Source organism: Nymphalis io, chromosome 17 (assembly GCF_905147045.1).
Source record: "Nymphalis io chromosome 17, ilAglIoxx1.1, whole genome shotgun sequence".
Taxonomy (NCBI): Eukaryota; Metazoa; Arthropoda; class Insecta; order Lepidoptera; family Nymphalidae; genus Nymphalis; species Nymphalis io.
This window is the reverse complement of record NC_065904.1, coordinates 4,213,814-4,239,194: the sequence shown is the minus strand read 5'-3', so window position 1 is coordinate 4,239,194 and position 25,381 is coordinate 4,213,814. Positions and strand designations below refer to the sequence as shown.

Here is a 25,381-nt window from a genome sequence, read left to right as displayed (position 1 = left end):
TACAAAATTTGAATAAACTTTTCCCAACAAAATTAAATGTCTTTGATTACCTTGTGTACATGTATTATAAACTGAACAAATTAATATAAGACATTCGTTTTGTAGTGGAAACTATAATAGATCTGTTTTATCATTAACCAAAGCCAACAACTATTTCAAGTTTCAAGAATTTTAAGCTATGATTAAAACCAAACTAAATTTTTCACAATGTGAATGTGGAGGTTTCACCTATTGCCAAGCACTTTACGGATTGTGCTGTGCATTCAGGCTTAATTCGAAGAGTGAGTGGGGCAGTGTAATTAGCATAAACAATATAATATTTTAGGTTGGCATAGCATTGATGTCTCTCATCAGTCGTTCGCTCTTGACAGAGTGGTCGTGGTTGACAATGACGCATCGTTTTTGGCTAATGTAGCCCCCGCTATGTGTCTCCATTTGATGCGGTCTTCAGCATTTCTAGAACATCGGACTATGGAGGTCTGTGTTGCTGCTTTTATAATGTCTGTCCAACGCTTGGGTACTCGACCGCGCGACCGCTTGTTTTCCACTCGCCCTTGGACAATGAGTCGTTCCATGGAGTGTTCATTTTGAACAATGTGATCATGGACCGTGCTGAACTGAATCACCAATCAATATCTATGATTGGCAACTGTAAAGTAGTTCAAAGCTACGTGGACCTCGGCTCCACGATCACGAACACTGGTGGATGTGAGGACGAGATTCAAAGGAGATGTGCTATCACAAGGTCTGCTGTTGATAGGCTAAAAAGAGTCTGGTGCAACCGCAATATAACAAAAGGGACCAAAGTCCGCCTGATGAGAAGCCTGGTCTTCCCTATATTTCTTTACGGCGCAGATACATGGACGGTTCGACAGAAAGACCAACGCAAAATTGACGCACTTGAAATGTGGTGTTGGCGGCGACTGCTGCGGATCCCTTGGACAGCATTTCGGACTAACATCTCGATCTTGGAGGAACTAAATATCAAAAAAAAACTATCGTCGACTGTGCAAACACGAATTCTCAAAGCATTAATGTATGAAGTAGTATTTGTTACCTGCTTTCCAAAAAAAATCATCTGTATGCAGGCAGTGTCTACCAAGGTCTAGTAACCGAATTTTTTCTTATTTTGACGACGATTGGCGTAGTTGGTAGATACTTGCCTTTCACGCCGAAGGTTGTGGGTTCGATTCTCACCCAGGACAGACATTTGTGTGCATGAACATGTCTGTTTGTCCTGAGTCTGGGTGTAATTATCTATATAAGTATGTATTTACAAAAGAAAAGTAGTATATGTAGTATATCAGTTGTCTGGTTTCCATAGCACAAGCTTTGTATAAGCTTGATTTGGGATCAGATGGCCGTGTGTGAAAAATGTCCCAGGATATTATTATTATTATTTCTTATGAGTTATTTTAAAATTACTTGTGCAAATTGTACAGCGATTATTTTACACATAAAATTCGAATTTAACATCAGGTTAAAAAAAATGGTTGCAAGAAATTCCCTTTATTTACTTTTATCGTACATTGTACAATATAAATAAATTCACTATAACTACTATGAATAAGATGTCATAACAATAATATAAATATTTAAAATTATAAAATAACAACCTTGTTATAATTCTGTTGAAAAAGCTTTAAAACATGGCAGTGTTGGTATAATTCATAACACTAAGCGCTACCTTATTTATATGCGTTGATATTATTTAGAGCCTACAAACAAGACATTTCAACAAACCAAATGTGATGTTTATACAATAATCAAATAAAATGTCTGCGAGATGAATCAAAAAATATCGAGTAAAATTTAAGTAAAACCTAAAAAATAAGATCATTATATAAATTTAAAACAATTTTAAAATAAAAATTGTGGCATATAAGAGTTCTCTTAACATACAAGTCTCGGTCTTTAGATGCATCTCCATCAAAGAGATATTGTCAATTTTTGAGCTGTCAACTGGATTAGGTTACAATAGATCCTAATATTTTCGAGACTTGCAAATTTAACAGAAATTTCAGTGCACAACGAACCATTATATTATTTATAAGATTATGAAGAAATTGGTCAATATTATTAGAATGGTCTTATAAATAGGTTTTCAACAGTACAATATTTGAAAATCATGGCCAACATACTGCATAGATTATTTGGCAAGCTAGGTTTGAATAACAAATTTGTACAAAATCTAAATCACACTTGCGATTTATTTATATTCTTTGTATTATTTAAATTATTAGCCAGCCGTTTTCAGATAGAATTAACAATGAAAGTAAACTTAATTTTTTATACTGTAAAATAAATAATAACATAGATAAAAATTCATATATCTGATAGACAATTTCATAACATTAAAATTAATAATCTCGTGCAGTCTATGAAGTAAAAATCAAAATGACATAAATATTATAATATCCCTTATATAAAATACTAATAAAAATACTTTTTGCCCTTTGGTTAATTATTATAAAACAAAAACCAAGTCCGAAAAGGCCTTTAATGATAAATATTTAATAGAATACTGGTTCGTCATATCCAATTAGGATAACATTTTATAACATGAGTTTCAACAGAAACAATGACAATAATATTTATGGACATATTTTAATTTATTTTAATTTAGTTTTTAATAAGACCCTTATAATTAAATTATTATGGTACAATATAGTGAAAAAAAAATGGTTTGTCTATGGTACTTAATGCCCTCGCATTAAGTACCGTACTTTTTCTGGTTATTATTTCATAAACGAACATGTAGAAAATATGATAATACATCGGTTTTTCTTTACACTTAAATGTGTAAATATTGTACCTCTGGAATTATAAGAGCACTATCTACAGTCAAACTAGTTTAAAACTGTTTGTGAACCACGTCACAAATCAAGAAATTTTCATACAAAATTCTCATACTAGTTTTACTCTACATAAAATTTCTAAACAAACCATTATAAGAGTTAATTTAACAAGTGTTAAATCACTTGTGTCAACTCGATCTTGTCTGGTTCGGTATGTGCCAAGCTGTTAGTGTTGCTCCAATGAGGGTTCCAAGGAGAGCAGCAGCACAAGATCCGATTTCGAACATTAGCTTTGGTGTGAACACACCCCAAATCATAAGATGTCGGCAGTGGATTGTAGCTGATAACGCACACGCAAACACCTGAAGCAAATTTGTTTTATTAAATGCATATGTTTATGTTTTAAAGTAATAATAATAATAATGTCCTCCAGACCGATTTCGGCCACGGCGGCCAATCTCAAGAAAGATTAGCCAACTACGCAGGAGATATTATAGTGCACAAGTGTAGGCGCAAACACAGGTGCACTCTCTATTCCTTAACTCTCATAATCCGATGGGACAGCAATCCTACACGACCGCAAAGAGTTCAGGCGCAGGACCAAAGGCTTTACGTGCTTTTAGAGGCACGGGAGTGTACACACTTCCAACTTCCAGACTCCGGGCTGCTACTGAGAATTTTCTGACAGAAAAACTCAATAACTTTTTATTGGCCCGACCTGGGAATTGAACCCAGGACCTCCGAGTCTGCGGCCTTACATCAAGCCACTAAACCAACGCGGCAGTGTTTTAAAGTACAAATAATATTTTATTGTACTTTAAAACACTGCCTCAAAATATTATTTCAAACTTCGTTTATTATTATTTCGTGTTAATCGCATTAGGAACGTTTAATTTTTTTTTTTTTTTAAATAATGTTTATAAAATAAATGTAGCGCCGCTTGTAAATAGACTATACGAATCGGAACTTTATAACACGTTGATAATTTTTTATATATTTTAGTTCCAAGTCCTTTAGCTACCTATAAGCATTTAGTCAAAATAGTACAAATCAAAATAACACTTACTCTAATAGCATAACAAAGCGCAAATTTGAGACATAGGGAGAACACCGCGGCAAGTTGCGTCCGAGGCCCCAGTGTGGAAGCACCATTACGTCCCCATAGCGCCAGTAGAGGTAAAGTTGCACCGAATAATAAAGGCATTCCTGTTTTACGAAAATAACCTAAATTATATCTAACGGATGGATAAAAACATAACGGTTTTCAAACGGCCATTTAAATGAAATATAAAGATTATTTAAAGAAGAAAATAAATTATATCACTTTAAACGTTTTTGAAATTTATTTTATTAGTACATCAACAGTAACAGTAACAGTAACAGCCTGTTAATGTCCCACTGCTGGGCTAAGGCCTCCTCTCCCTTTTGAGGAGAAGGTACATCAACATTTTGAATTAAAAGAACAATCCATCACACATTATTTCTTATAAAGTGAAACACCCAATAATTACTATAATAAGTAACGAAATAAATACTATAGGACTTTTTTTGTGTATATCTACCATTCCTAAACTATAAGCAGATTTGTTGTATGTCCATACTTGTAGTAAATAAAAAAGTCGGTGATAACAACTCTCGCTTTTTAAATAAATATTACATAAGCGATTAGAAACTATCTTCATATAGTTACTATTTGTTCATACGATAAGAACTTCTCTAACTAGATCAAATAAATATATTTAAGATAAAAAGAGAACATTTAATACAATCTTATCGGGCCGATTATAAAAGCCGAGATGGCCTAGTGGTAAGAACGCGTGAATCTTAACCGATGATCGTGGGTTCAAACCCGGGCAAGCACCACTGAATTTTCATGTGCTTAATTTGTGTTTATAATTCATCTCGTGCTTAACGGTGAAGGAAAACATCGTGAGGAAACCTGCATGTGTCTAATTTCATTGAAATTCTGCCACATGTGTATTCTACCAACCCGCATTGGAGCAGCGTGGTGGAATAAGCTCCAAACCTTCTCCTCAAAAGGGAGAGGAGGCCTTAGCCCAGCAGTGGGACATTAACAGGCTGTTACTGTACTGTACTGTACTATCGGGCGTTCAAATTACGAATATAAACACTTTTTTTTTATATATATATTTGCCGGGAAGGCAAATGACTCTACTCCACCCGATGCTAAGTGGTAGTAGAGTCCAAACGCGACGACGGCCAGTACAGACGGGGAAAACGTTCTGCACTAGCCGCCTTCGCCTTGCCGGCCCGCAAGATGCCTCTTCACGCCTCGTTTGAAGGAACCCGGGTTGTAAGAGGAGGGGAACACGTGAGCTGATAAGGAAATCCATTTTTTGGAAGTGCGACAAAGAAAGGAGTTGCCAAATTTCTTTGTTCGCGATGGAATTGATGTCAAAGTATCCTTTAGAAACATAGAAACAAATGATCATTAATTATATTAGCCGAGAAAACCAATAAATTCTTATTAATGATTTAAGAAATTTGAAATCTTACCAAATAAATAAATAAACATCAAAGTAATAGAAATGATAGTCCCGAAGGAAGAATAGTTCGGATCCCCGGCGTGGAATACAGCGGCCCATCGTACGTTGCTCAAAGTCGCGTGATGGCCCGTGCCATAGAAATGGTACGAGCCCAACAACGCCCATAGACACGCCATGCTCGAGTTACATCTCGTTGTTAACGCTGTAATTAATTTAATTATATTTACACACGATTTTTATTGATTGATATTTTTATTTGTTATTATTTTTATTGACAAAGGGAACATAGATACAATATTGAATTAAAGTATGGTATTTAGTATATCAGCCTATGTTCGGGCATCACATGGAAGTTACTAGATCAATTTTAATCACGTGCAATATTTAAATAAGGCAATATGAACGGACTTTTATCATGTAACTTCGTACGGGTTTTGTGACGAACGAAACGCACAAAATATATACGAATTATATTATAAATATAAGCTATCCTCGTTTAATGCTCTTTCTATTTGTGAAAACCGTATTAAAATTCGTTGCGTGGTTTAGAAGGAGTTAACGGAGATACAGAACGAGGAATTTAGCGACTTTTTTATACTAGTTATTATACTATATAGATTATATAATCAAGTTATATAATAATATGATAAAAGGGTAACTTACAGAATTTAATTGAGCCTTCATTCTTCAACATTGAAACGATGTTCAAGGCTAAAAATCCTGAGAGAAGAGCCAAACCGGCGGTTGGCGCAAGCGACGCCCCTAAAACTAGAGCATTTGCCAAATAAAATAGCAACCCAGACACGACCAGTGGTAAAGTAGCTCCTCTGCCGTCTTTTCTCCAGAGAAGAGCAAACATAGTAACTATTACTAGCCACGCCCCTCTAGCTAGCATTTTCGATCTGCTTGGAGAACCTAACGAGCCCCATCCGACTGCCCAATGAGCGCATGTGAAAATACTAGCAATAACTATCCCGTAACCCCTCCATTCCACATGACGTCTTGCAATAGCTACTACTGCAGCTACTGATCCCAACGCGATGACTAATGCAGCTCTAGAGGCATTTCCCGTCGCTACACCCTCCCCAGCCGTCCAACAATCACCTTGCTCTTCCCGACATCCTCGATAGGATCTAGTCAATGCCATAACAACACCAAAACCAGCCCACAGAACCAACGATTTTATATTGCCAATACTCCAAGACATCAATCCTAATATTGTTAATGAGAGGAAGGATAAAGTAGCTCCTTCCTCTATTATGTAGCTGTTTGATACTAAAATCGCTGCCGATGCAAATAAAGCGACTCTAGCGAAACGTTCATAAAACTGAGAACGTCCTTCGTACCACCTTTGCGTGATACCATCCCAATGCATTATAACTAGCACGCATGTTATCGCCCCTGATATTAGGCCCGTGCTTAAAATTATCGCATGCCCTAAATCTTCAACAATTTCCAAATAATATCCAGTATAACAAATTCCTACGCAAACAGCCATTGATATAAGTCCACTAGGGACAAATGAACTAGCGAAAACGTGTGGAATACGCTCAGCTGGAATGCCTTCAGTGATAATCCAATTAAAGAAAACTGTAAGAAGTAACAGAAGAAGTGCTCTGAGCATTGAAAGAGAATCAAACTCAACCCAAACTTCTCTAAATATGCTGCGAATGTTGTCCATTAATACTCTGTAACAATTTAACAAATGTAAGTGTAGAATCCGGGAATCATCAATAAAAATAATTTATAGCAGTGAATACATTTATCTGTAATATATTCCATTCCATAAGGAGTAAAGATAAACAAACCTTATGTTTATATATTCCATGCGATTTGCTAGAAACTCAGCTATATTACGTAATAAAAACAGTTCTTGTTTAATATATATTTATGTATTATCCAACACCATTTCATATACTTATCTACTTTAATTTTACTTAAATTCCGTTATAAACTTGAAATATTTTTTTCGCGTATCTATGATAAATACCATATCGACCAATGATGCCAGTTCAAGGTCATAGTTTTTTTTTTTTTTTATTTATCTTTATTCCTCTTGCTATTGGTATCGACTATATAATATTTTATATAGTTAAATATATAACAGCAAACTTACCTAACATCTGAAATATACAATTTCAATTCTGCTTCAGTTTCTACACTTGCTGCCTTCTCAATGTGATCTCTAGTCACGTTAATCAATTGAGCAAGCCTATCGAGTGAAATTTGTTGAGACTCCTCTCCATATCTAACTAAATATTGGGTAACCTGAATAAATAAAAATCATAAAGTATTGTAGTAAGTATGAACAAATAATAATAATAATTCAATACATTAACAACAGAAAAATATTAGTTACTATTACCTGTTTTAAGTTGTTGCTCAAATGCAACAATGTATGAGCGATAGGCATCTTAGGTAGAATAGGAAACAGTAAGTTCCCTAGAGACGGAGCAGGTGGAGGTCTTCCTAAAGCAGCACTTAGTGTTGGTGCGAAATCTGTTTGTTGTACTTCTTTTCCAGAAAGTCTGTCTGCTTCGTCTCCACTGAACCCAGAACTGTGATAGGCAAATAATGCGGCTGTGCGTTCAGCTTTACTGTCACCACCATGATCACCTATTTTAAAAGTATGTTTTGATTTCAAATATATTGTTATAATAATAACGTGCAAAGAAATTATACAATTTGGGCATCAAGCAAAAAGGAAATGAGTTATTCTCACTTTCATCTTAAGCAAGTGTTGTAAATAAAGAGTTTCTCAATATTTATTTATTATTATTATGTATTTATTATTATATTACTTTTATTTATTAATATTTATCATTGGTTTAGTCTTTGTTATAAAGAAAAGAATCAATTCGTAGTCATAAAACTATTGCTTTAAAAAACATAGCATTGTAAATTACGAGGTAAAGTATGATGTTTTGATTAAGCTGAGTCATTTTGCAGCACTACATTCTAGGTGAAATTTAAATTGTCCTTATTTGTTTGTTTAGTAAGAGGCAATGAATAGTTTCTTTCTTTCTTTAAATTCTTGCATAATCTTTGCAACATTACGTTAAATAAGCCCCTACAAACAATGCATCTCTATAGCATTCAGCTTAACATAAAGCATGATTAATTCAATTCTTTATGAATTGCAATATGAATTTGAAGGTTTTTGCATTATTGTACAAACAAATAGAATTTAATTCAATTGAATAAATTCTCATTTATGGATGCAATTGAATAAATTCTCATTCTCAGCTATGGACAAAAAATGTAAAAATAAAGCAATAGCTTTAATATGCTTTAGAATCACAAACCAATCCTAAAGTTTAATACATAAAACAATCAAACTCTACTACACAATCTACAACACAATCAAGTACCTACCCTCCGAATCTTTCCATTCTTGTGAGTCTAAAACAATAGACATAAGACATTTAATTCCATGTCCAAGAATTAAAAAGTTGGTATTAAATATGCTTAAAGAGATATAAGCCTATATTTAAAGCCAATCTTTTTGTAAGCTATGGTTTTATGTTGTAAAGACCGTGAAGTCTATTTAAAATTGATTTATAAAAAGGCATACAAAAACCGCTGATTAAAATTGTGTCAACTTTTTTTTTTAATTTGATACTGTATACTCAGTGATTGGGAAAAATATGGCAGTTTCTTAATCAACTTTGTATACATTTGTTTTAAAGGTAATATAAAAAACTTTGCAAATAAGATTATTTGAATACCTGTTTCCGTCATGCCATGGTCACCTACAACATAAAGTATGACATCAGATGGCAATGATTCAATAATTTTCTCTAGTCTCACATTAGTTTCACTCAACTTTCTTGCCATTTCTGGATGGTTTGGACCATAGCGATGACCCGCATGGTCCACTCCTAGATAATGAGCTACAAGGAGATCCCAATCATTCCTCTTCAGTTCATCATAGATTTTAGAATCCACTTCTACAAATTAAAATATTTATCATTAAATGATTTTGTAGAAAATGCTTAAACTTCCATAAATTTCACTTTATATTGAATTAATATTTTCAAATAAAGTATATATTGTTAAATGTCAAAATATTAGAGTTAGTTGCATTTAATTTCATAAAAGAAAAACACTGTGTTTCTTTCGCCGGTTTTTCTCAAGGTGGGTGTGTCTTTTCCAAGCCGGTGGTAGTTTCCAATTTGATTATCAATAAGGAAGTGTAATGCTTTCATGTTGAATAAAGTATATTGGTTTTGTTACACATACCATTGTCAACAGTGTCTAAATCCCAAGTGTGAAATGAATACAAAGCATGAGAGCGTAACCATCTACCAGGAATTAAACGCATCCATGTGTCATCTCCTAACAATATAGCCTCACTACCTCCTTTAAGTGCCTATACAATAAAAGAAAAAATATAAATTTTAATAGAAATTTACAAAGAGATCTTATTTTAAAAGTGTATAGGTGATAGAACCTGTAAGGTTTACCTGGTCAATTACATTATCTTCCTGTATTTCAATAGCAGCAAAGTTTGAACTGACATCTACAAAGGTTGGTAATGAGCCCGTAACAAGCGTCTTTATTCGTTGAAGTGTTGTTGTCGGTGGGTCTGCCATAAAACGAAAAATTCGCGCGCGTTCTGGGTACCGCTCAATCGTCTTTTGAATAACTGGCAGTCGATTTTGATAATACAAAGGCTTCTCATTCTCTTCATTGTATTCCGTAAAATCATATCGCAGTGCATCCACTAACACAAATACCACTCTATGACTCTTAGTAGTGCATACAATTGGCGAACCGGAATTTGTTAAAATTCGTTGAATTTTACTGCTTTCGGTACACGAAAATTTCTCACTGGAGTTCTGACGACCATCACACCCAAAACTCTCTAAAGGCACGCATTCTGATATATCATTCAGGGTCTTACGAGATAGTAAAAACCCCTGCCCAAACATAAGAACAGCCGATAGTGTAAGATATGAATACCAAACAAGGTATAAAATAAAATTCCATTTTTCTTTCATAGTTAAGGTTTTTAACGCAAGAAAAAAAAGTATTCATTTATTTATAGATTTAAAAAAAATAATTTAAGAAACATCATAACCACCCCTTACATTGACATCGTGAAGCACTCGTCATTTAATATTTTTGATTTTGACATTAAGTACCTACTTGCTTGACAAATTTGACAATTGACATGGCTTCCAGAAATGACAATAACGTTTTTTTGCGTATGTAATGACTTTTGACAATTATTACCATTTTAAAATTAATTTAATAAAAGATACAATATAGAAATGTCCATTGCTTGGAATCACAAGCAATATGCTTTACAATAAATCTAATATTCCAGGATTATGAATAGTATTAGATTCATAAAGTCAAAGTCAAAATATTTTCATTTTCTATAGCATAAAATAACAATATTTTAATACATTATCTTTTGAGTGTTTTTTTCATAAATATATTAATTTAGTAAGTAATATATGAAAACTATTAACCACATGCATTTTAGACAGGTAAATTGATTTAATTAAAAAGTAATTATTGTAGTCTATGTAGAATCAAACAATTTTGAAGTTTAAAAATTGACATATGAGTATGACATGTGGTTGACAATTGACATTTAATTAAAAGTTTACAAGAAATATCGCACTTGGTACAAGATAATTTTTTTTTTTATTAATAATAGAAAATGTCTAAAAGTTCCATGATAAAATAGAAATTTTATAAAAAAACGTTTAAGAAGTAAATGAAATATTTGAGAGGTATGGTGTTTATGAGACAACCATGTCTCTACCGTCAACAATCAAGGAACACAGTAGGTTATTGGACTTGTCCAGTGACGAAGAGTCAGAGGATTTGCACTTAGAAATAATTCCAAATAGAAAAAGGAAGATAACAAGGTAAGTAAATGTTATGCTGTTTCCAGAAAAGAGTAGTATAATAGCTTTATAATGAATTAATTGTATCATATTACTAATTTATTGTTTAAAATGAGATAACAAGTATAAAAGACCTTGATGATTACTTATTGTATTCTGGATAACATCGACGCAACCTTTATAATAATAAATAGTTTGTAATATAGCATGTTTTATTGGTTAGTAGATACAATAATACACTGATAAATTAAGTAGTCAGTTTGTTTAGTTATTTCAACTTTATTATTAATTGTATTTTAATTTGTTATTAATCGTGGTTTTAATATAAATAAACATGTCTATAATATATAAAATTCCATCAATTATCAAAAGATAAAATATCTTCTAACAATTTCTTTTTTTATCAATATATATGTACCAGATCCTAATTAATTATATGTATATATTTTTTCCTACAGGAAAGAACGCAATAAAAATGCATCACCAAAAGTAGCAGAACCTAACGTAGCTGCCGAAGTACAATGTGCACTATGTTGGGCTGTGCGCGGCACCCTGGTCCTTTGGCTGTTAATGCTTACATGGATATGTGCTGCCCTCTACGACCAGGTTACAACAATGAAATTAGATATAGCCAAAGGTTAGTTTGCATTAATTTATGTATATACTGGTTGTAGAGATTTGTGAAAGCTCGTCTGGGTAGGTACCACCCACCCATCAGATATTCTACCACAAAACTGCAGTACTTGGTATTGTTGTGTTCCAGTTGGAAGAGTGAGTAAGCCAGTGTAATTACAAGCACAAGGGACATAACATCTTAGTTCCCAAGGTTGGTGGCGCATTGGTGATGTAAGCAATGGTTAACACTTCTTACAATGCCAATGTCTATGGGTGTTGGTGACCACTTACCATCAGGTGCCCATATGCTCGTCCACCTTCATATTCTATAAAAAAAATATTTATTTTATGGAATAAACTTTCTATAAAATGCTAATGTAACTGTTTCATTTATAACTACAATTTACATTTATCTGTCTTCCAAAATGATAAAGACTTCTTCAATGTATAAACTTTTATACTAGACCCACTTAAAGGATGAATTAAAAATCCTTTCTTAGGAAATCTTTTGCAAAATTATATTTCTCTAGAGTATGTCTTGTATGTCAGTTGGTTAGTCAGACGGTGTTTAGAAATTTATTAGTTTATGAAAGTGAGGGAACCATATTGAGTTTTTGGGGCTTAACTATCAAGTTGGGTATCAACCCAGCCTGGGTGGCTAAAGCAATCTGTAATTTTTATTATTATAATATTATTGCTATTAAGAATGCCTACCAAACAATTCACACAACATATGTATAGTGATTAATTTTCACCACTATTTGTTGTTATATAGTTACAATAATTAATTAACAATATTTAACTCATAAAGCGAGGCAAGCATTTGAAAATTTGTTAAACCATATTCCTACTATAAAACTTTCTGTTGGTAATATTTGGTAAAAATAAACCAATAACTAAATGCAAGACATGGAAACAATTAAATAGGTAATGAAGAGTGCTTGTAATTTAAAGAGATTTTTGTTCTTTCGTTAAAAATAACTAATCACATTAATTAGTTATATGACTTTATTTAATAATTCTAGGAGCACCAATTTAGACTTAATTTGAATACTTATGATTGAACAAAATATGTCATATTACATGTCTATTTCATTAACAATAAAACACACAAAAATATTTTTTTAACTACCCGTGGGCGTAATCGCGACGGGTAGCGCTAGTTACGTATAAATATGAAATACTTATTTTAATTAAACAATATCAACCTTTCAGTTTCATTGCAGTCATATAATAAAAAAAAATCAAATTATAGCAATAAAATGTTAAGCAATCTCTCGGTCCATATGCAACAACTTATCGCTCATTTATTTCAAAAATGAATGTTTATAATTTTAGTGACATTAATTTTCTAAATATTTTAAACTTAATAGATTTTTTGTGTTTTAAAAGGTATACAGTATACAATCCCGAACTTATCAGTAGATTCTATTAAAAATCTGTAAATCCGTTACAAAGGCTTAGTTTTTTTTTAAGTTCCTTTAGATTTTGTGATCAAAGCATAAAGCTATAAATTGTGTGTCATAATTTAATTGAATAAATTAGAAATGGGGTTTTCTATCTATCAGAATCAGCAGTGCTATTCTCTAGGAACTAATTTATGTATCTCACGACACACTCGTGTTATGTTGAAAGCCGATTTACGGTGATACGTTATTCTTTAAATTATATAATTTTTACAGTTAATGTCAGGCGACCACAATATTAAATTTTGCAATATTGGCTGTATTGGATATTATAACGTCTGGAAACTGATACGAACAATTAAATCTAAACAATGACAAGTTAATTTACTTTGTTATAAACTGATAATTTTGTTTTAATTAACTTGGCATACTTAACTAAGGGACCCATTTAAATATAAAAAATAAAAGATTACGTCAAACGGTTGAAGAATGTTTGACAACTAAGGATTGTAAACCGATTGAAATAATGTTGAATAACTTATACATAACTTGTGGAAAGATCTAAATTAAAAGAAAAATAAAGTAATAAAACACAGTACGGGTGTAAAACTATTTAAAATTGGACATTCTCACATAAATTGTATTTATTATAATACGTATCAAATGTATATATTATATTACATATATACTTCATATGGCATGTATGATCATTCCACCTATTGTGCTAATGGCGATGAGAACTAAGAACAAAGATGAAAGCATTTTTCATATCTCTTATCTTTAGTTCCCAACACTGTTGTGTCTAGTACTTATGAGCGGAATACGCATGCGCCTGGTTGTCGCTCCTCCGTGACGTCACTCAGTTCTTTCTTGCACCTCCTCGGTGTTTCCTGTCATTTTGGTTTACACTCATAGTGATTAGTCAATTCGTATCGCAGTGTCTTTGCGAATTACTAGCGATAGTTAATAATTATAGTGACGAAAACTAAGTTCTGAACAAATCATTCCGTAGGTTTGTGTTTTTATTAGTGTGTCTGTGCTTTTACCACATTTCAAAAGAACAGGCGATGGTGACGTAATTATAAGTTACGATTGGAATATATATTTTTTTAATTTTCATCCATGGTGTTTATTTATTAATAAAATGATTAGCGTGGTGTCGCAAACAATTGGGCGCATGCGCGTTGTTCATTCACTGCGTCCCTTGTCGTAGTCGTCGTGACCCGAGGTCGATATTACGGTTTTATCGTGTTATCAAGTATTGTGATTTATCTTATCGTTACGTAGTCAGCGATTCTTTGTTCTATGTTATTTAACGAAATTTAAAATTCCCTGCTTTGATTTCTAATTGGTTTAAGTAATTTAGTTACGCGTTGTATATTATTAATAGTAAATCCTTATCACGGTTGAAAGTAGATAAGGTTTTAACGATAAAAGGGAATTTATAGAATTACAAAGAGTAATAATTTTTGATTTCATGTTTTGCTTAAACGATACTATAATATTACTATTATTATTGTTTTGTGTTGAATGCTTATTATTTTTTTTATTTCTTGTTTAGTATAGTTATATTTATGAAGTTTTTTTTTATTTTAAACTTCCTTTTAATAAAATTTTTAAAGAATTTTTTAAAAATTTAGCCAAAATCTAATTACAAACCCGCGTTGAAGTTGTAACACTTCGTTTGCGTAAATCTTGGCAAAATTTTAAAATTCCAAAAAATACTGGATATTCTTTTGGCAATTCCTTCTTTTCCTTTTTAATATTTGTCGTTTCAAGATAACTTTTTTAAAGTTATTTTTTACCATTTATTACCTTCTTTTCGGACTCGAAAGCGCAATCTACATAATTGTAGAAAAATGATCCTTACATGTAATTAAAGGGTAGTTTTACTAATCAATAAAATACGTTTTATCTGCCTGTAATAGATATTATTTTAAAGACTTACGGCCTTACTTATAAACTGTTTAACGAGCCTTTAGTTGAGCACTGATGTCTCTCTTTCTGTCATCATTGATTTGATATTCGTAAGAAGAAAACAGCAAGGTTTAACTATGCATGGTATAGTAAACATACGAAAACTAAAGTGGTGACCTAAGCAACATTTCGGAATAAAGCCGTATATGTATTTTGATTTGGATTTCTCCTAACATTATTATTATATAAAACCTTTTAAAAATGAAATAATCCTATCAGATTTTGTCTCTTGTTATCGAATAATCTTAAATTTCTAATAAATCTTTACTATAATTTATTAAAACATAGACAATATATATATATATATATTAAAAAGAATAGTAAAAAAGTTGGTAAAATAAATGTACTAAAATGTATCTTATAAGTTCTCATGGCTAACGTGACATACGATACTGGATTACTGGTGATAGGGCTTTGTGCAAGCTCGTCTGGGTAGGTACCACCCACTCATCAGATATTCTACCGCAAAACAGCAATACTTGATATTGTTGTGTTCCGGTTTGAAGGGTGAGTGAGCCAGTGTAATTACAGGCACAAGGGACATAAAATCTTAGTTCCCAAGGTTGGTGGCGCATTGGCTATAAGCGATGGTTGACATTTCTTACAATGCCAATGTAATAATAATAAGGGCGTTTGGTGACCACTTACCATCAGGCCCATATGCTCGTCCACCTTCCTATTCTATAAAAAAAAAAATACGATATGACACAATAATATGATATACGATAAAATAGCTCTTGAATTTTGATGTTAATATTTTATGAAGGAGATAACTGAACTGTATTTTTAAACATATTCACAATGCATCGTATGCAAAAATCGTCCTTTAAATTTAGCAATTAACATATTATATACACAAATCCTTTCCCTATAGGAAAACAAAATTTTCCATATAAAGCTTCCTGATTCATCGAACGACAGACTGGATAGTAACTTGAATATGAACTTGAACTGAGCTATAATTGTATATATGTAACATACATATAGCACAAGCAATATCTTTGGATTCGTAAGTTTATTTTTAAAATAATTTTCATGGGATATAATTAATCTTGAATGTAATAATATAAATATATTTTCTTTTCATATCATACTTTAAATAATATTATTTATTTTTGATAATATTTTTTATATAATATATATTTAATAAATAAATATATATTTTAGATAAAATTCCTAGCTGACTCAATAAAAAGTTGAGATGAGATGTACGTTAAATTTAAATTGTTATAACTTTTGGACGAACCGTATTTGATGAAATAAAGACTAAATAGTAATAAGCCTTTAATGTATGTATGATAATCAAGATTTAAGCTAAATCGCTTTAAACAACAGTATTACGGACGTTTTCGCGTCTAATGTGTAGTGTACTAAATATCAAGATCAAGGTTAACGATTTAAATGATATTTCAAAGTCGACTCCGCACCGACCTTACATTGAACGATCAATTTGTTTACGGCAAGGCGTTGTTGTTAGTGAAATCACTTATGTAGTTGTTGACCTTATAATAATCGTAACAAGTTAATTGTGCCGTTATCAATAGCGAGATAATAATTTTATAGATTTTTCGATAGTTTCGCTTTAATAGCGTATTTACGACAGCTAATTAAGTAAGAGTCGTTAATTTTAGCGCATAAGGTGCACGTGCTATAAAACATGACTTGATTTTAAATGAAATCTGAGGTTGTCTGGTAGAGAAAGCAACTGCGTTAAGCCACCTTTGTAATTTAATTTTGTTGTACAATAAAGTATTCAAATAAATATTGTACAATATTCAATTTATTGATCATTAGTATAGTTTTATAAAGTGCCAAATAATAATTAAAAATGAGGAGACGTTTTTTTTTAAGGCCTAACTGAAAAATAACTGAACCAATATATGTAAAACTTGTACCAGAAAGTTTAAAGCGTTTCGGAAAAGGTTTTAGTATATAATGTTATTCTATAAGTAGCTGCGCTACGCAGTATCGTCCGCTTTAAATTTAGACAATAAATTAACGTGACAAGAGTGAATTTCTTGTATATTTATAAAGTATAATATAGTTTTTATCTGTTACATAACTTTGCCTGACCGCAGTGTTCACACGTGTGTTCCATTTATTGAATTTTTAAACGTACTCGTTCTATCGAAAAACAAAGAGGGCGAAAGCCTTGACCGGTAAAATATTAACTGCTATACCTCCCTGCATCGACCAGGGTTCTGTTATACGTAAAACACCTTTAATAAATAAAAAAATCACATTGAATTCGACCATTTAAAAAAAAGTTGGTCTTTAAATATAAGTTTATTAATCATATGCACATAATAGTTATTGTCAGAGCCGTTATTGGACTTCCGTCTATACAAGTAATTCAATTGTTCGACTTCACATTTGTAGTGAGGTAAAAACACAGACACAAATAATAGGTAATTAGACACGTCGTTTTAATTTTCCTTAATCAATGTATCTTCATATAAATTGCATGTCACTTAATATTTTATATTTGTTTACATACAAAGCTAACGGTCAGTCGATAAGAGTGAGTCGCGTGAATCAGTCGCATTGAGCCAAGTGAGTGTCAAGTGCGTCACACGTTTAAGTGCGTGCGAATGCGTTTACGGTAGCGTTATAGTGTAGTATGGAGAGTAAGGTGCACGTGGCGGGGCCGCTGCGGGTCGGAAAGAAGATGCGAAAGAGACGGGAACTGGACGCTTTAGTAGGGGGTGGGGGTGGAAGGGGAGGGAGGCTCTTATCCGCTTCGAGTGATGAGGGGGAGCCGTGGGGTCGGCGGACGTCTCGTAGACGTCGTTCCCGCCCTTTCCTCCGCCTTGCCGCCGCCCTCGCACTGTGTGTGTGCGTCGTCTCTGCTGCTACAGTTCTATGGCTTTTCGTTGATGTGCGGCGACAGATTGTTTCCCTTCGAATAGAGATGGATAGAGGTTGGTTTATGTACCGTTACAATAAACACATGTTTATACATACATATGTACATCATATATATCGTAGACAGCCCTTTTTGAATTACTAATTAAGATGATCTCATTGAATTATGATTACAGCTTCAGCGAGATTATTTCTGAAAGGTTTCATGTTTAGAAAATCGATTATAAATCATTGTAACTTTATCATAATAAAATTGATGATTCACGATGCCAAGAAATATAGAAAACTAATTTAAAAAAAATATAGTTTCAAAACATTTTAAAAAAGAAATAGACTTTTATTACCTTAAAATACTCAGCTATTATGATATGCGATCTTTAATCGCTTAAATGTATTTACCTACGAAAGATATGCAAATTAAAGTGTATACGAACATCAATCAACGTCTCGTTCAACATCTACTTGATTGATATTACGATACACTTTAATTTCATTAAGTGTTATCTAAATAGTTAGTCGTATGTTTAATAAGAAACTTCCTTACATACGACCTCGTTGATTAAACTTTGATCGTCGTTTCTAATGTAACTGGTTCACCCTGCGTTATGTAGATTTCATACAATCGCCTCGTTAACTTATAACTTACTATGTATGTATGCACTAAGTTTTTAAAACGTTATATGTAGTTAATATATATGTCTTGGATTGATCTACCCAAACTTATTAACGATTGTTGCCATACCGTTGATAGGTTGTATGCAAGTCTGCCTGAATAGGTACCACCTGCTCAATGACTGTACCTCCAAACATTAACCATTGCACAAGAGATATAACATCTATAGCCTATTCCAAGGGGTAAAGACAAATAACTAACTGTATAACTTTGATGTTGAATTTACCCGAAATCGGAACTTTGGGAGTAAAATTCAAGTGGATATAAGTACTCAAGTGGAGTAGTCGGGTATTATAGATAAAGATATAATATAGTAATAGCAATAGTGGAGCTATTAGCAAATCTCATGCATGCATGGAATATACAAATTTAAGGTTTGTTTATATCTACACATTCAGGGATTGGATTAGGTCCCGTGGTTGACGGTGAATTAACGATGTCCAACATCGAATGGCATTTATCTTATACGCATGACATAAATCTACGTATTATATTATGTCCCTTGCTTTCAAATTCTAATAACTGCAATCCGACAGTGCAGACGTAATTTTTGGAGCATGAGAGTGTAAGCTTCGTGCTTCCGGGCTCGCTTCATAGAATTTATTTTAATAGCTCGACTCGGGATTTCAGCCTAGTAAATTGGGATCTGCAGCCTTATAAACTAGCTACTCGAAAAATAAGGCAGTCATTCAAATTTTATGTGAAGTCATTGAGAGATATGGCAATCTTGCAAATACTTGATTTTTTTCCATTCTAAAACGATATTTAGTCAAATGTAAACTATATCCGTAATATAACTACTGGAATTTAAGATAAATTTACATAACTGTAGTCTATTAAACTGTAGATAATAATAAATATTTAAGAATAACTTTGTCCTTAATTACAATAAAAAAACAGAAATCCGAAATTTATTGTTTAAATAAAATAAGATGATTAAAATTCTTTAATATATGCGTTTTTGTAGTGATAGAACCTCTTTTACCAATTGGATAAAAAAAAAATCGCTAAAATAATCACAAATGTTTCGTTCAAAATGCATATTAACTTCGACTTTATACATATATATTAATTTATTGTACTCCCTTGTTTTAATAAACCTTTGTATCTCGTACATATAATTTTAAATATTATGTTTGTTAAAAAAATGTATTGAAAATATTTTACCTACATCTTAAATTACTTGAAAACTTTTACGATATTAAATCACTTTACTCATAAATCAATATGCATTAGTTAGTTTTTGATTTTTAATGTTATAGATGTAACGGAAATATTACAATAATTATAAATAATAATTTTATTACTACAACAGTATATACTATAATTCAACAGTATCAACAAGCAGCGACGGTGTAGGAGACGCACTACAAGTATGTCATACAGCGGCCAAGGAGCTTCGTGCGAATGCGAGCGAGTTAAGCGCCCGGCTATCGAAGTTGGAACTTGAACATCAAGAATTGTCGAAGCGTATGGAACAAGCCGCTGGCGAACTGGCTTCCGTTTCAGAACAACTCTCAGCAGCGCCGAAGTTAGCGGACACGCCGAGAAGATTGGGAGAATTGCAAATGATGGTAGCTGATTTTGGTTCCCAGGTTGGTTACCTACTCCACTACCTTTTCGAAACACTACACTCTATTTATAATTCTACAATCTCAATATGTTTTAACCTTGGTCCAATCTGTGTTTATCCTGAGGTACTTCCTTAATAATATTATAAATGCGATAGAATGAATGAGTTTGTTCGTTTATTTGTTTGGTTCTTTTACGTCTTCACCATTAGGAAATCATGCATACAGAAAAGGATATAGAGTATTTAACATCTCCCCTCCCTTTCACACGCGGGTAAAGCCGCAGGCGGGAGACTAGTTACAAACAGCGTATAAGAGTGCCTGGTTCTTTTCGCATTCGTTACAAACAGAACACTCGGTTTTTTTAAGCTACATACTGTATTATTTGATAAACTGAATGATTTCATGTTTTAATATTTGTTTTAATTTGATAAACTTTTGATATCGCACCAATGCGTTACAAATGGTTCGTACGAGGCTTGAGGCGATAGCAATTTGTGTTATTAATAATAATAACCATTCCAGATCAAAGGATTCGATGGTGCTCTCACATCGACTCGGAAGCAGGCCGTTGCAGCCACAACGGGTGTTGAAGAAGTGAAGAATCTTATTCACCAGCTGGAAGGGAAGGCAAATGAGACAATAGCCAACGTGACAGCTAACATGAAAAGAGATGAGGATTTGAAGAATCAGATGACGTCACTGAATTCAACGCTCGTAAACAGGATAGATGGGCTACAGACGAAAATTGAACTAATGAGCGTGAGTATTATGCATAATAATATTATAAAATCGTTTGTCTTGGCTGACTATCAATGCACAGAAATGAGTGCTATTTTATAACGTGCTTACGTTAATTAGAGGCCTTATGGAAATATAATCTGAAAAGGAGACGACTGTGAGTAGTTCATCATATAGTATCCATCTTTAATATAACATCCGTAACGAAAAATATAAATTATAAACAATTATCAATAATTTTTATGTAACTTAAAATACACAAGAAAAATATAAACAGTGTTGGATTAACCAACACATACGCATGTATTAACATAAAATAATTTATATAATACTAAAATATTTATTTGGTAATAACTTAAATCGATGATAATAATGCAAATTAGAAATTGTAATTCCTTATTCTAAATTTAAAAAAATATTTGAACAGAACGCATTATTACGATTCCTTCCATTAAATTAAGAAATATCCCCAGAAACCAGTTATCACAGCAGCCCCAATGACAACGTCTACGCCATCACCTGCTGTTCCTCCCTCCACTGCCGCCGCTAACACCACTACGTCACCAGGTACAATTTTGTTTAATTAGTAAAAAAGTGGTATAATTGTTGACAAGAGATGGGCAAGCATCATTGAATTTTCATTTGCTAAATTTGTGTTTATAATTCATCTCGCGCTCGGCGGTAAAGGAAAATATCGTGAGAAAACTTTCATATTTCGGATGAAACCCTGTCCTATATATATCTATTAAACCATATTGAAGCAGCGTAGTCGAAAATGATCATTAAAGTATTAAATATTAGTATTTAAAGTTTTTTATAATACATACTTAATTTTAATAACCCTCATGCGAAGATTTTGCTAGAATTTCGTTTATTATTTTCGTAATTAAATACTATTTAATACAAATTAAAAAGTAATTGACACCAATAAACTTTAATGTGTCTTTTAATTATCTATATAATATTTTGTATATAATCTTCGCCCAGTATATATATTGAAAATAAATATATTATGAATATAATTATCTATTTGCCTCTCAGTTAAATTTTGGTGAAATTTTTATTTTGAAAAAAATAGGCTGATTTGTGGTATATCTGTGCCTATAGCCTTGTTTTTTTTAATTTCTATAAGTAATATCTACAAAGAGTATAAGACCGATTGTTTTTATAGTAATTCTTCAGAATGATTTAAAAAAATCTGATGACCTTTACGTATTACATCATTATCATAAAGTTTTAGTTGAGGTCACATTATTAACAATCAATTTATGCCTTTTAAAATTGTTAAAAATCAAACTATAGACAAATTTTAGATAAAACCCATTACAAATAATTTATCGGTAAATATTGGGTTGAAGATATTATAAGTGTTTTTTTTTAAGTAACGCAATATCTGTGGCATTTAATCCAGGGTTTCCATTTTAATATAAGAAAATATCGCATCTCTTATAAACCGACTGTGAAATTATTTTTCACTTTTTACATATAGTACATACGTTACTTTATAAATTCTCCGATTGTGAATAAATGGTGGTTACATTAAAAATACAATTTATTTATACAAATTACCATTTACTTAACATTTTAAATTGACAAACAATAAGCAAAACTATTTAATTAAAATTATTTTGTTTTTCGAAAAATCGTTTAAATATTAAAACTAAAGTATTACATTTTTAATGATGACAAAGGTAAGTTTATAATTATAACTAGCTACCGACTGTATATGATGTGATCTTTCTCAATGAATCTATCTGGAAGGTATTTAGAAGTAAATCTTTAACTTTATATTTTAGTATTATAGATATATACTAGTATTATTACTGGAAGTTGGAAGTGTATACATTCGCGTGCTTCGGAAAGCACGTAAAGCCGTTTGTCCTGCGCCTGAACTCTTTCCGGTCGTGTCGGATTGCCGTCCCATCGGATTATGAGAGTTAGGGAATAGAGAGTGCTCCTGTGTTTGCGCAAACACTCGTGCACTATAATATCTCCTGCGTAGTTAGCTAATCTCTCTTGAGATTGGCCGCCGTGGCGGAAAACGGTCAGGAGGACATTATTATTATATACTATTAACGCTACTGGTGGTAGGGCTTTGTGCGAGCTCGTCTGGGTAGGTACAACCCATTCATCGGATATTCTACTGCAAAACTTAGTACTTAACAGTACTTGGTATTGTTGTGTTCCAGTTTGAAGGGTGAGTGAGCCAGTGTAATTACAGCACAAGGGACATAAAATCTTAGGTCCCAAGTTTGGTGGCGCATTGGCTATGTAAGCGATGTTTGACATTTCTTACAATGCCAATGTCTAATGGCGTTGGTGACCACTAACCAACAGGTGGCCCATATGCTCGTCCGCCATCCTATTCTATAAAAAAAAGCTATTTATACATTTACAATAAATTACTTTTTGAACAATATTATAATTGTGTCAAAACAGTTTCGAGATTGTGTAGAACAGAATCGGTAACAATGTATAGTTATCAACGAAAGTCCTTCATACGAATTGAATATTTCTTCCGTGATCAAATCGTTTATGTTTTAAAGGGCAATTTCAAGGTGAGGTCGATTGCGGTCCTTTCAATGTAAACGCGGAGTCTGACTAATTTTACATTACTGGGAGGAAACGTATTATCCTTAGGAAATTGTCTCGCAAGGAAAGAAAAAAATATTTTCCTATTTCAATGTTTATATTTTTTGTTACTTTAAATAGCAACATTTACATTATAGTTAATTTGACATCATAAATTATTTCCTTTGATTAAAAAAAGATAAAACAACACACGTCGCCCAAGATTGTCGTATCGCATTGTACCCAAGACGCGGGTGCTTTAACCTTTCTGAACCGCCAGGCTCTGACCTGTTTCAAAGGTAAAATTTACAAGGCAAATTAATGAAAAGTATAAATATGATATTTATTCTGTATATTTACTAAAGTAATATGAGTTTTACTCGTTACTCTATATTTGATCGTTTGCTTTGAAATGAGTAAATCTGGGTAGGTCGGAACAACAATTCTTAGTATTGTTGTGTACTGGTTTGAAGGGTAAGTGGGCCAGTGTAACTACGGGTACATAACATTTTAGTTTAGTACTAAAGTAGGTGACGAATTAGCGATAAGTGAAGGTTAATATTTCTAACAATGCCAATGTCTATGGGCGATGGTGACCACTTACTATCAAGTGATCCATATACCAGTCTGTATATAATAAATCTTAGTTTTTATAATACCTTTAAATATTATTGTGTTGTTTCAGGACCCGCCAAGCCGTTCGTGCTGCAATGAGCAATAACTCAACGCCTCAAATCATAGAATAAGGATCGCTCACAAACTTGTCAACGTCCATACGACAAATAGGAGATATTTCCCGAAAAAACAAATGTTAGAAAAAAAAAATAAACCCTCCATGGTTAGAATTGATAAGGTAAAAGATATTTTTCTGAAATTGGATTTTTAACCTTGCAACAATTTATATTTTTGTTGTAAGAAAAAATTAAACCAAGTTTTTGGTATAGCTATATTGAATGCGGAGGTGATTTATTTTTAACGTAAATTGTTCTGAAATTTAGCGCAGTAACGAGATTCAGATGCCTAAATATGAATTAAATTCTATCGATTGATCGATTGGAATAATGTAATGTTATTTGTTTGTAAGTCATTAATTATATAGAGACGTTCTATCAACGAATAAGATCTCAATCAAGCCTTATAAAATATTGTAAAACTTTTAAGGTACGTGTAGACTCATTGTAGTATTTGAATAAAGTATTTGAATAAATGATTCCTTAACAAAATGATAATAAAAAGGTTCAGTGTAATACTTTTAAAATAATACTGTAAAAAAAATATATTGGTGAAAAATAAATTGTCTCACGACGGTAGCTCATCTAACAGCTACGGAGTCTGTACCCACCTTAATATGCAATAAATATTTCGAGTGAAAACTCATTTTGAAAAACAATGTAAATAATTTAATATTAATAATAGAATTAATGGTAATTTTATGTGAGTGTAGAGAGATTTACGTACACACTGTGTGTTACCAAGTTGTCAATAAAAGTGTGTTTTATTACTGTAATAAATTATTGTTAATAGATCAATTATTATTACATAAATGCCCGTTTCATTTAAAAATAATATATGACTTTATTCGTTCGTAAAAATATATGTACTTATATTAAAAGTATATGAAACATTTAAGTATACAAATTCAATTTCAAAATTCAACAAAGATTTATGTAAATAATGTAAGGAGTTATGTTTGGTTCTAATAAGACTAGTCGGTTATGATAAAGGTATGTTTGATGAATTCATTTAACAATCAACTTTTTTTATTATAATACTTAGAAAAATTTACATTTTCG

General features: G+C 32.2%; 2 protein-coding genes across 4 annotated transcripts; one reads left to right on the top strand and one right to left on the bottom strand.

The window, feature by feature from the left end:
- Positions 1–1,508: 1,508 nt before the first annotated feature.
- Positions 1,509–10,407, bottom strand: LOC126775074 (GPI ethanolamine phosphate transferase 3). 2 transcript variants are annotated; one of them, XM_050496813.1, is made up of 10 exons: positions 9,772–10,407; positions 9,548–9,677; positions 9,034–9,255; positions 8,681–8,707; positions 7,671–7,921; positions 7,422–7,573; positions 5,969–6,993; positions 5,316–5,507; positions 3,865–4,004; positions 1,509–3,160 (listed from the first exon to the last, which is right to left on the bottom strand). In XM_050496813.1, exons 1-10 carry the CDS (start codon positions 10,306–10,308, stop codon positions 2,987–2,989), a joined length of 2,850 nt encoding a protein of 949 aa, XP_050352770.1. In that variant the 5' UTR covers positions 10,309–10,407; the 3' UTR covers positions 1,509–2,986. The 2 variants fall into 2 exon arrangements, with proteins under 2 accessions (XP_050352770.1, XP_050352771.1); XM_050496814.1 differs by lacking the exon at positions 8,681–8,707.
- Positions 10,408–10,907: 500 nt separating this feature from the next.
- On the top strand, positions 10,908–25,111 carry LOC126775122 (uncharacterized). 2 transcript variants are annotated; one of them, XM_050496901.1, is made up of 6 exons: positions 10,908–11,190; positions 11,628–11,806; positions 20,041–20,300; positions 20,802–21,038; positions 21,491–21,584; positions 24,274–25,111. In XM_050496901.1, the coding sequence occupies exons 1-6, from the start codon at positions 11,075–11,077 to the stop codon at positions 24,300–24,302; spliced, it is 915 nt and encodes a 304-aa protein (XP_050352858.1). In that variant the 5' UTR covers positions 10,908–11,074; the 3' UTR covers positions 24,303–25,111. The 2 variants fall into 2 exon arrangements, with proteins under 2 accessions (XP_050352858.1, XP_050352857.1); XM_050496900.1 differs by lacking the exons at positions 10,908–11,190; positions 11,628–11,806 and adding exons at positions 14,128–14,202; positions 17,669–18,088.
- The last annotated feature ends 270 nt before the right edge of the window (positions 25,112–25,381 follow it).